Source organism: Molossus molossus, unplaced genomic scaffold (assembly GCF_014108415.1).
Source record: "Molossus molossus isolate mMolMol1 unplaced genomic scaffold, mMolMol1.p scaffold_m16_p_7, whole genome shotgun sequence".
In the NCBI taxonomy this organism is placed as follows: Eukaryota; Metazoa; Chordata; class Mammalia; order Chiroptera; family Molossidae; genus Molossus; species Molossus molossus.
The window spans coordinates 46,878,488-46,891,348 of record NW_023425401.1 but is presented as its reverse complement, the minus strand read 5'-3'; the positions used below and the strand labels follow the sequence as shown (position 1 = coordinate 46,891,348).

General features: G+C 32.6%; 2 protein-coding genes across 9 annotated transcripts in view; one reads left to right on the top strand and one right to left on the bottom strand.

Moving 5' to 3' along the window:
- The window catches only part of GNAT3 (G protein subunit alpha transducin 3), a 52,756-nt gene that overhangs the window by 4,531 nt on the left and 35,364 nt on the right, over positions 1 to 12,861 (top strand). Inside the window, exon 2 of the mRNA XM_036246813.1 lies at positions 11,715 to 11,757. Within this exon, the coding sequence (XP_036102706.1) occupies positions 11,715 to 11,757 (43 nt within the window). The remainder of the gene's footprint in view (positions 1 to 11,714; positions 11,758 to 12,861) is intronic.
- Positions 1 to 12,861, bottom strand: part of CD36 (CD36 molecule) — a 214,882-nt gene that overhangs the window by 177,249 nt on the left and 24,772 nt on the right. The window lies entirely within an intron of this gene.

The following is a 12,861-nucleotide window of genomic DNA, read 5'->3' as shown; positions in this document are numbered from 1 at the left end:
GGGGTTTATTTTTGTTGTGTAAGAGATTTCCAAAACTGAAATAAAGTGAATATTAATAAATGTATACGATTTTTGTTCCTCTTGTCATCTTTTTATGTATACCTAAGAGGAAAGAGGAAACGAGACTCAAGCTAAATCAAAGTTTTTATTTTTATTCTGCTTTTAAAATAGGTATTCATCTTTATTTTTTTTTAAGTGTCACTGGATAGGGAGTGTGAGAGAATGCAGGAAACTGTAGGGGTTCCTGAGTCGCTGGCAAGACCAGTGATAAGAGAAGAACTTATAGAAAATATTTCTGATTAATGTTTCAAAATTTTTGTTTTATTTACCCAAATTAAAGCCACGCCTTCCTCCCTCTAAAAACAACATATTTTTGTTTTTAAATATTTTAAAAAATATTTTATTTTATGCTACTAAAGCCCTCAATTTTGGGGATGCACAAACATTTTTAATACAAATGTTTAAAATTGCTTTTCAGTAAAGTGGAGAGAAAAACATGCAGAAAAGCTCTATTTCGAGAGTTTCAAATTGTCTTTAAAGTGTAATGGACTGTTTTTATCATGACGAGTTCCAGTTCCAGAGGCAAAGATGAAGACTTACAGCATTGTATTTACTTATAAAGGATAGCAGATGGTAGCATCGAATAGCTTACTGCAACGTCCCTTTTCCCCAATAGGCAAAAACCACTTAGACAAATGTTTTGCATACATTTGGTGCTTTGTTTTAGAGTAATTTATCTCTAATAATCAGGATATCTTAAACACAGACTCACAAGTCTCTCACATAAAAGACGCAAACCATTTATTAAGGTATTCCACATTTAGCCAAATGATGATATTCATTAATGAGATTAGATATCCTGGCTTGCTGAGAATGACTCTTGTTAACTGTAATTTAATAGAACCTCTCTATCTAGTAATATCACAGAACATTTTTATATTTACTTTTTCATGCAAACCCTGAACTATGGATTGAAAAAAAATACTGTACCTTTTAAAACATTTATTTAAGCAATATGAGCAATTAACAAAAAGTTTCTTACCCCTCCAACCTGTTTGGAGAAAAGGAAGGTAATGAAATCTTTATGTGGAAACCCCAGGTTCTACATAAAATAAAATATGTATCCAGTTAAGATTTTAGGCTCAAATTCAGAATCCACCTTATTTAAATTTCCTCCAAATACTGATGTGCAAATACATCAAATAGAATTCAAACCCAAAATAATTGGATTCTGGATAAAAGTGAGGGTGAGACTCATCAAAATATAAAAATATTTATTTTATTTTTTAGATCCCGATGTTAATAAAGTAGAAGTCATAGGTTTGCTTCCAGTCTCAATATTTTATATTCAAAAAGAATAAATTTGCTATTTAAAATTTTCTCTTTTAAGATTATCTGGAAATGTCACTCTCTGACCATTATTTTATATTCCATTATCTCTCATACTTTTCCACACTTTGTGAATTAGTTCTTTGATTTCATTATATTTCCTTTCAATCAGAGTCAACCATATTAGGTGTGTTTCTCCTAAAATTCTAAAATACTCTATCTCCTTAATCTTCAAACTTAACTGACATCGTAACCTCAACCTTGTATAATCCCACAAAGTTCTCCATTCACTTTTGTTCTAATGCACTATTCCCAGTGATCTCCTCTACAGTGATTCTATTTAACACCATTCCAACCCGGTGTGCTGATCTAACATCCCTCCCATGAAAACTCCTAATTCCCTTAATTTCCAGGTGTTGTCGAATAAAATGGTAGATCACTTCCTGTTTCCTGGCCGACAAATTTCTGTTTTTAACTGTAGCTGTGCCAATAATTATCATACTTGTTTCTACTTTTCTACTAAAATACTTTGAAAGGCAGCTGTGTCTGCATTCCCAGCTTCACTTTCATCCAGAACTCCCTTTTCAACTCAGCCTAGATGACTGCTCATGTACAAGGCAGTGATCAGTCACCGCGTCGACCAGCTGTAAGAAAGTAGTAGTATACCATTTTCACTTAAGGCTAATTTCACCCTTGTGCTAGACATTTTGTCACCTTCTATATCTTATGAATTTTGTTCTTTGAATTATTTTGTCTCTTTGCCATTTTCAAAATTTTTCTCTACAAGGTCTTTCCTCTTGACACATACCTCTCCATTAGCCTAAAAAACTCTGACTCCATAAACACCTTGAATTCACCTTACATGGGTATCTTTTTAAGTGTTTTTATATTGAAATATTTCTCAAAGTAGTTCATGCTCACTGCATCTATTTTATTCTCATCTGCATTCTCTCTAGTTAATTATGATCTAACTTTTATACTCTTCTCTCTACTAAAAATGTGTCTTTCACACAGCCCTAAAAACCTTCACTTCACAAAACTCAGGCAGTAATTGTGAACTGCTTTTCCTTCTTAACTCCTGTTACTCTGTTATATCCCTTCACTCCCCACTTCATTCAAGGTGATTCTTTTCTCCACTTGTAAGTGGTTTTGCTCATCAAAGTTTATCTTTGCTCCTTAGTATTTTTCAGTTCATACTCTTTCTTGGGGACTTTATATCAGGGCTTAATTATCACTTCTGGAAGAATGACTCTAACATCCTTTTTTTTGCCCAGTTTCTTAATCCATATTTGCAAATTTCTGTTATTTATCAATGACCTGATTGCACTTTGGGAGACTTCAAAAATTTTTTCTAAGTTTATCTTGCTGCTCATTCAGCTCAAAACCTTATGGTTGTTTTTTTTTTTTTTGAGTTTCCCAATTATATGTTTTCCATTATATCAACTCAATATTTTAATCTTCTTTAGCTCCTTTTTTTTTTTCTGATCATTTGTCACAAAGTTCAGTTATAGCTCTATCTCTGACAGAATGCATCTCATATTCCTGTTTTTTCCACTGCTTCTGTTGTTGTTTTCAATCTAAAAGAAAACCCTATGAAATAGATATTATTACCTTGATTATTTAGAGAAGAAGAAAATGAGACCTCAGGAAGGTAATTTAGTTTCTAAGATCACAAATTAGTTTACAGGAGAATAAAGCCTTTCATTTCTATCTGTGTTCATTTTAAATTAGTGCCTAAATTCTAAATATTATGAAAACAAAAAACATGTCTGCCTTTGTTCTTCTACCAAGCACAGGATGCTTAGCTCAGGAAAGCATGAATACATAAAGTATGAAAAAATGACAGAATCCAAACATAAAATATTTCTATAAGTTGTTCATAGAGATTAAAGCATGTACATACATTTGGCATGTGAAAATAGAGCTAGAAAAGAGCCATACATGTCATCCCATAAGAAGTTTGATATTTAAGTCAATCGGAAGATATTGATAGGTCTTAAGAATGTGAGAATAATACCTGAAATTGTTTAGTCAAAGATCATGCTGGCTATACTATGAGACACGGTTTTTAAGATCGTGACTGAGGTAGGTAGGCTAATTAAGAAACTGTTATCACTATACAAATATTTGATGAAGTGGTGAATTAAGGTGGAAATTACAAGTTTGGAATTAAGATCTGAGGGACATTAGGAAATAAAATCAACAGAACTCGGTGGCTGACTGCATGTGGGTGAAATGATTAAGGGAAGAATTAGGTACAGTGATTATTTTATTCATCACTATGTAAAATATAGAACAAAGTTTGGGTTGGGAAAGAAATAAAAAGAGTAATACTAATTTGGGATATTCAAATGTGTGATGTTTGTAGCATAACCAAGTAAAAATTTCTATTAAATAGATGGATATACATGGGCTTGGAAATTAGGAGGGATAATTCAAGTGAGAGCTATAGATTTGACATATTCAGTCCTCTGTTGTTCCTCTTCCAGACATCCAGTGTGTAGGCCAATCATGTAAATAACCAAAATTGTTTTTTAGAAGCATAATTCATACAAAAAGTTATATGTGTGACTACTCCCACAATTAATGAACACTTTTACAACTATCTACCCATCTATCATCTATCTATCTATCTATCTATCTATCTATCTATCTATCTATCTATCTATCATCTATCTATCTATCTTTCTAGTATCTGTTTTTATCTAAATTAGGCCTGTGTGAGGGAAAAATTACATAATTCTATATTTTAGTTTCTTCCTTTTTTAGCCTAAAAGGTACACTAGTAAGATAAAAAAATATAACATATTTGGTTATATACTTCAAAATCCAAGAAGGCTTATATAATGTTTTAAACACAGGGGTGGGCAAAAGTAAGTTTATAGGTGCATTAGCAGATATTTTAAAAATGAGTATAACATTGGAAGTGTTCAAATAAAACTTCACTAGAAGGAAAAGATAATACAGAGCCACAACATTCTTTATCACAAACAAAATGTAATTAATTTGACTGATGAGGCATTTTACAGTCAGGATACTTATTATTACTATATCCCAGAAATAGGTATTCAGATATCCTAATCATTATAGAAGTATATCTGACAATATAGCTTACTGATGTATTGGAAAAAACCCACAATACTACTTATATTTATGCTAAAATATTTACATTGACTTTAATCATCAGACAGATACAGGTATTTGGACATTATATTGGAGTTTATCTGAGCCAAAACTGATGACAATTGCCAGGAAGCAAGATCTCAAATCCTGAGAATAACAGTTTTGCAGTTTCTTTTCTACATTTGAGGTTAAGGAGGAAACATAATAAAGGTTACATGGAGGTAGGAGAAAGAAAGGTGGGGATTGGATTATAGGATAGTTAACAAGATTATGTGCCCTCTTGAGGGTGGTTACTTATTTCAAATGTGTATTAACATAAAATTATATACAAAAACAATGGACAGGGCTTGCTTGAAGCAAAGAGAAACCTTTTGCTTAACAAAGTTTTATGACTAGGGTGTAGCTACACACCATGACCTACTCAGTTAGGAATTTATACTAGATCATTCTGTGAGGTTATTTTGCATAGAACCCCTTTTCCTTCCATAATAAAATATATTAAAAATAGTGGTGGTGTGGAAGTTAAACTAAGAATGCCTGGTTGAAATATTATTAGAAAATTAGTTAATATTATTTACCACATTCTCAAACTAAAGTAGAAAAATCAACATGACTATATCAGGAGATGCACACACATGGATACACACACACACAATAGATAAACTTTCACCCATTTCTGATAGAAACTCCTATCAAAGTAGGAATAGAAGGCAATTTTCTCAATCAGTAAACAGAATGTACAAAAACCTTCAGTATCTGTCAGACTTAATGAGAAACATTTAGCTTCGTTGACTACAGATAGTGAGTGAAAAAGGACTTATGATGACTAATGGGAATTACCTAGTTTCCTGCCCTTGACCTTATCCTCTGCAATGCTTTTTTTCAGGGATTTGGTGAATAAGGCAGTATTTCACACTTCAGTAAGTGTTTGGAAGAATATAGTGACAGACAAAGTAAAAATTTCAAGTGATTTCAACCAACAGAAACACTTGGCCCAAATGAGCAAAGTCAAATTTAATAGATCTTTTATTGGGGTTCAAAATCAATTATACCATGTAGTACATGGGAAAATCTGTTTGCTAGGAGATGATGTGAAAAAGAAATTAGAAAAATGTAACTGCTACAAACTCAATACAAGAGTTTGATAAACAATGTGATAAAGTTATAAAGAATAAAACAAAGAAGGCAAATTAATTATGGCCCCTATTAAGAAAAAGTGTTCTCTACCCTAGCTGGTTTGGCTCAGCAGTTAGAACATTGGCTCTCAAACCAAAGAGTAATGGGTTCAATTCTGGTCAAGGGCACATACCTTGGTTGCCGTTTGGTCCACAGCCTTGGTTGGGGTTGTGTGGGAGGCAACTAATTGATGTGTCTCTTTCACATCAATGTCTCTCTCTCTCTTTCTCTCCCTCACACTCTATCTCAAGATAAATGAAAAAATATTCTCAGGTGAGGACTGAAAAAAGAAGAAAAGTATTCTATTTAAATACAAGTATCATGAGCAAGGCAGACAGACCTAGGTTTTATCCCTGTCTTATTACAATAGATTATCAGTGCTGTTGATAAATCTCCTGATATCTACAGCAAAATTTCAGTATCAGTGTTTCTATAGGACTTTGTCTTTTGCATGGACTGTGTTTCAGAGGGTAAGGGGTATATAAGTCATGTTCTACAATAAAGGATTAAAGCAATGAAATATTTTATACTTGAAAACTCTCTTCAAATATAGGGAAATATTGAGAAGCTCACTATATGTTAAAGCATGTTCTAAGCATTTTATATCTCTAATTTAACCTTTCTAAACCCTAAGAGGCAGATATGAATAATCCAATTTTATGAAAAGGATACTGACTTTCAGATTCAATATGATCAAGACATCCAATCAATGTCAGAAATGAGTACAAGCTATATTTACCTAATTCAAAAACATGAGTATTTTTCTACTCGCTTTTCTACCCTCAGTCTAGAATATTTGAAAGGTTGTCATGTGGCAGATATAGATAATTTTGTCATTGCTTCACAAGAAAGAGAAATCACGAGTGGGAGAAAATTAAGTTGATTCAAAAAAGACTACCTAAGTGCCAACAGCCTGCAAACAGACGATGAGCAGACACGGCATACCAATATGTCTGTGAAAGTACAGTGCTTTCATATTAATTTAAAATAAGTAAATTTAAATAATTCATGTGTTGTAATCATTTTGATTTGACATTAATAATACATACTAAAAAGAAAACAACATTGCTCAGCCTGTGTGGCTCACTGTTTGAGCATCGACCCATACACCAAGAGGTCACCGGTTTGATTCCTGGTCAAGGCACATGCCCAGGTTGTGGGCCCAACCCCCAGTGGGGAGCATGCAAGAGGCGGCCAATTGATGTTCTCTCTCATCAATGTCTCTCTCCCTTCCTCTCTCTCTAAAATTGATAAAGAAAAAAAAGAAAACAACAATATAACAGCAATGTGGCAGTCAGGTGACATCATTTCTTTGTCTTAAAGTAGATCTAGGATTTTGGATGAGTATCATAATCTCCACTGGACTCATTTCTCTCATACTGGAATTAAGAGATATGCACAGCTGGCTGATTTCTAAGGTTTTTTTCTAAGTACCATTATGTGATTTATAAGACTGCCTACAAAATATTTTATGCATAATAATAATAATAAGTCAATGTGTTTATTCTCATTTTCCCTTTTTTAACAAGTTATAGCAAATGAACAATCAAGCCTTAAATGTGTTCAGTTGTGGTTCAATTATAGGTATAGCTATCATGAAGCTTTAAAACTGCTTTTCATGTTTGCAAATAAAAATGTGGTATAAAATTTCTAATTGATTCCTACTAAGAATAAAAAAATGTATGAGTATTAAAGTATAAATTAAATATACACTTAAATATTCAGTAATTGAAACATTATCTACTTCAAAAATATACATGCATATTTTGCTGAAAGTCCCTTGGTACCCCTTGACCCCAAAATAATTTTAGTGACAACTACAGTTTGGAAGAAAGAAATTATTTCAGGATGCCCCCAGCCTATGGGAACATTCTGTTTTGATATCTATATTTGGTATTTTGTATGATCTGATCTTACAAAAATGAGATGGTTATTGTGAACTAAGACCTAGAATCATTATGAGAATGGGACTCAACAATTTATTTCTGAAATAGCTTTGCAATGAAGCTCCAAATAATAAATGAGGTTTTGGAGAAATTGGCTTTTCTTCAGGAATTTTGTCCTATTAGTGCTGTAGCTGACTATCCTGAACCTTCACATAGAAGACAGAAATTACTGCAAAAAAACAAGGTATAATTCGGATACCTTTTGAAAAAAGTCTTCCAAAAGACATATTAATGTTTCATATATAGTTTCACCAAAAAAAATGATAAAGTATTTTAAAAATGCTTAATTATTCTGTTGACCTGAGACACATCATCAATGACCAGCTAAATTATAAAGAATCCTTTTTTAATAATATACCACCTAGCCTCAGAAATAATTTTGGAAACTTGCCAGATGTCATCAGTATTATTTATAGACCAAATTTATGAAGTATAGAAGATCATTCTGAATGTACTATAATTCTCTTACACAGTCAAAAAGTCACCCCCTAAATTATAATAATTTTTTAGTCAGTCATAGAAAGTGAACATCATAAAATTTGGTTGTGATTATTTAGAGTTTTCTTAATGTGCTCATAGTGTTTCTTAATTGATACTGAATTTTTCCAGAACACATAAACTAGTAAAATTCTGGAAAATCATTTTAAAAACTTTTTTCTTATCAAGGTAGATAATTTATTTAAATAAAAATGATCTAAATTAATCTCATTTTACTTAGAAATTATAAGTATAATAACATTATTTAAGAAAATGTATTTGATAGTCAGAAATGAGAGAGACATTCTTTCTCATTCTCAGAATTTCTCCAAAGATTTTTTCCTCAATATTTTCATTCTCATTGAACAAAATACAATACTAAATATACAAGTACTGCATGGACAAGTACTGAAGTTTTTATTGGTCCCATTGGCTTTCCTCTCACATATCTATAACTCTACAATTTTCATATAGCAAAATTGGAAAGAGATATTTGGGCCTGGCTGGTGTGGCTTAGTGGTTGCGCATCCACCCATGCACCAAAAGGTCACTGGTTGGATTCCCGGTCAGGGCACATGCCAGGTTGTGGACCCAATCCCCAGTGGGATATGCAGGAGGCAGCCAATCAATGCTCTCTTTCACCAATGTCTCTATCTCTCCACCTCCCTTCCTCTCTCTCTAAAATAAATAAATAAATATATTTATATATATGAAAAGTAAGATATTCTCCAAATATATCACCTGATTAGGGTGATGCTACAATGTCTAATGTTCACATCTGTTGTTAGAAAGATTAAAATAAAAACTACCATGAACAGCTTTATAATCTTATTTGATAACTTTTCTTTCAAAGTGATGCACAGCCTGGAGCAAAATAGCAAATATTCTCAAACCAAAAACCAGAATATTGTGTGAAGCTCATTGATTTTCTCTTACCACTTCCACAAACAAGTAATGCTCAGCCAAGCAAAATAATATAGCCAGTCATCTTATGAAAATGGGTGAGGTGATATTTTAACATGATTTTTATTTTATTCTCAAATTTTTCAGTCTTGGACTTAGCAGCTTCTATTAAATTAGATGGTTATGTTTAAATCTGTCAGTTTGATCATGTTAACAAAGTATGATTAAGTTAAAAAATTGCTGGGGTTAATTCTGTATTAATGAACTTTATTGTGAAATTGCACACTGTGTGATATAGATAGACCACACTAGCATAAAACCCTAAAGGCAAGTATGCTGGAGGTTTGCCCCAGAGGAAGGATCTATGTATCAGCACTAAGCAATGAAGTATTGTTTCCCATAGCTTCACCACTGTGATTTCCTTAATATTAATATAAGGCAGGCAGCTGATTCAGATAACTACATAAACTATATACATCTAGATATGCCCGAGACAAAACAAATTTGCTGTGAAGCAGTGTTTAAGTCTAGTTATAGCATTCCTCACAGCTTTAAAAATGCTAATCAGGAAGAAAGCTTTCAGTGTGAAAAAATGGTGTATAATACAGAAGATAAAATGTTACTTTTGAAGTATGAGTTTATAACCCTCATTTCTATCATTGAGATTCCACTATTAGATACTCTTCTAGGCTCTTCAGATATATTAGTGCAAAAAAATAACAAAGATTTGTGGAATTTACCATGAAGTGATGGAAGACACACGGGAACATTAAAAATTACATGTGAATAATATGTAAGTTTATAGAATAAGAAATGTTCAAGGAAAAAAGTAGAATAGGAAAAGGAGGATAAATTGGGGGAGAATGAGGAAAGATTTGGCTTCGGGTCTAGGCACACAATGCGATATACAGATGATGCATCATAGAATTGTATAGTTGAAACCTATATAATTTTATTAACCAATGACACCCCAATATATTTTGAAAATTTAAAGTTAGTAGGGTAATCAAGTCCTCTAATTCAATATATATTTTGATATAATTTAAATAAAATAATGAAATTCAGGGTTCCAAAAGTCATATTAGTTTTGCTTACATAAAATTGTACAGACTTGCCATGGCTGGTGTGACTCGGTTGGGGACCATCTCGTGAATCAAAAAGTTACCAGTTTGATTTCTGGTCAAGGCACATGCCCTGGTTGTGGGCTCAGTTCCTGGTGGGAGGCATGGAGTCGGCCAATCCATGTCTAGTATTCACATTGATGTTTTTATTTCTCTCTCTCTCTCCCTTCCTCTCTCTCTAAAAATTACTAAAAATATATATTTTTAAAAATCATACTAGACTTGGTAAAATAAAGCAATTGAGTGCCATGTTGGCAAGAGATATTACTATGTTTATTAGTTTTTCTGATTTTTAGATTTTTTTTCTAAAATTGCCTTTGTTGTGCTATTTTGAAATTTGTCCAAAATTAACAGGCAAACTGAGACTTTAAAAATGTCCTCTGACCCAATTTCTGGAACTGTCAGTAATATATCAGGCTTTTGCTTCTCTAAATGATACAGTAATTAGTATGAGAAGACTAACAATTTACTCATTGACATTCTAGATCAGGCCCTTGGTCAATATATTTTAACATATATTTTAACAATATATTTTATTGTTTAAAAATATATTTAACAATATATTTTAACATTTTTATTGATAAATGTTAGTTGTAACAAAGGACACATTCTAAAACATGATTTTACATCAATTATAAAATGCCGAGTTTTCAGTATTTCATAGATTTATTGGTGATTCTATCGAAAATTTTTGTAAACAAATTTGTATTTTCTGACTTTACCAACTCTTGTTGACTCGCTGCTTTTCTCCTGTCTATAAAACCAGAACTTTCAAACTTGAAAAATTGCCTGAATTTGCTCCTTCCCACCCGATCCCTCACATGTCTAGGACTCACAGATAGGTAAAAACCTAAATGTTTGGATTTATACCCTACATATTGTAATAATTTTTATCAAATCCTCTCATCATTTTCATTCTCGAGTAATACTCAGTTGCAGTCTCTTTTCAAGTGTCATCCATCCTCATATTATTAATAATTTTAAACATCCGTATATGAATCCTCTTGAGTCCTACTTTTTACAACTTCTCTGTAGGCTCTTTATGTCTGCTTACTGTTATTATCAACTTTCCTTTGTTTAAACAGAAGAGAAAATGCCTGTGTAGCAACATAAATATGATGATGAAGACAAGAACCCCTTCTTCAACCAGAATGGACTTATAATAATTCTGTAAATAAAAAGTTATTGCTTAGTTTTTGTACATGGTTTTTGTTGTTATTTAATCTAATAGAATATATGCAGAGACATTCTGGGAGAATGAGAGTGATCTAGAGACTATAAAGTTTGGACCATTTCCTTGGGATACAAATCCAGGAGATACAATCTTTCCAAAATATGTTCAAATATGATAATAGGAATTTTTTTCTAATGGTGTGTAATTCTTGCTTTAGAATATACACTCTACCTTGAAGCCAACCTACATCTGGATCTATCATCAATATAAATGGGTTTTATTTTCTTCTGCTCTCCTGGAAAGTAGACACCTAATACCTTTTAAGACTTAACAGAAAAATTATTGTGCTTCTTTATGAAGGATAGCGTTCTGTTAAAGATTTACTCATGAGAAAGTGATGTCATGGGTTTTAATATGTACATGAATTTGATGTATATCAGTTGGTAACACATCTTTCTTTTGCAGGAGCTGGAGAATCTGGAAAAAGTACTATCGTTAAACAAATGAAGTAAGAATATACTATTTTAAATGTTTAGTGTTTTATATCTGTCCAACTATTTGATCATTTTAAAAATAAATACTTCTGGGAAATGTGATTGATCGTCTAAATCTGCAGTTTTCAACAGGTGTGCTGGGGCACACTGGTGTGCCATAAGCATTTTTAAAACATGCAAAACCTATTTAGTTAGGGGCACTTGACCCGTCCCGCAGGTTGAGCAAGGAGGACTCTAGAGGGGGAGTGAGGATGAGGAAGGACAAGAGACAGAGAAATGGAGACAATACAGGGCTCTGATCAAGTCTCATTTATTCTGGGGAGATCCACAGTATATATAGGGCAAGAAGCAGAAAAACAAGAACATTTGTTGCCAAGCGATATGTTTGTGGTAACCACCCCAAGCAATTTCAAGTAAATATCATGTAAATATCGGGGTGGAACAAAAGACAAACAGAGCATAACTGGCTCAGTAAATGGTTACTTAAAGGAATGCAGAAAGTTGTATACAGAGATATCCTGCCTTGGGGCAGGAGATGGCAGAGCAGATTTTAGCTAAATGGATGCCATGTAGTCTCCCACAGGCACTGACCTCTTTTCCATTAGATTGTCAAATAAAAAATGACAACTGCCATCACAACAATAGCATCCAGTATGAATGTTCTGTCTTGAACTATAAATATAGAGTTGCATCTATTGGTCACAACACACAATAAGGTTGTGTCTGTTTGGTTAGTTCTTGGTACCAGTAATCCTTATATAGAAGTATAGGCACCTGATTTTTTAAAAAGTCACATTGGAGCAAAAAGGGTAGGTTATTATTATTATTATCATTATTTTGTAAATCAATCAAAATTATACCTATATTTTTTACATAGATAAAAAATATATTTTTTGGTGTGTCACAGAATTGTAGTAATTAGCTGATGTGTGCCATGAAAAAGGCTGAAAATTGCTGCTCTAAATTATATGTAGTAGCAGAACTGTCACAATTTCTGTGCAAATATTCCTTCTCTCCTTTAGCAGAAAGCAAAGGAGATCAGTAATATTATAATTTCCACTTTTCTTTTAAATTTTGCTTTCTCACAAGATGGATACTTAAAGCGGTTATATTATAAA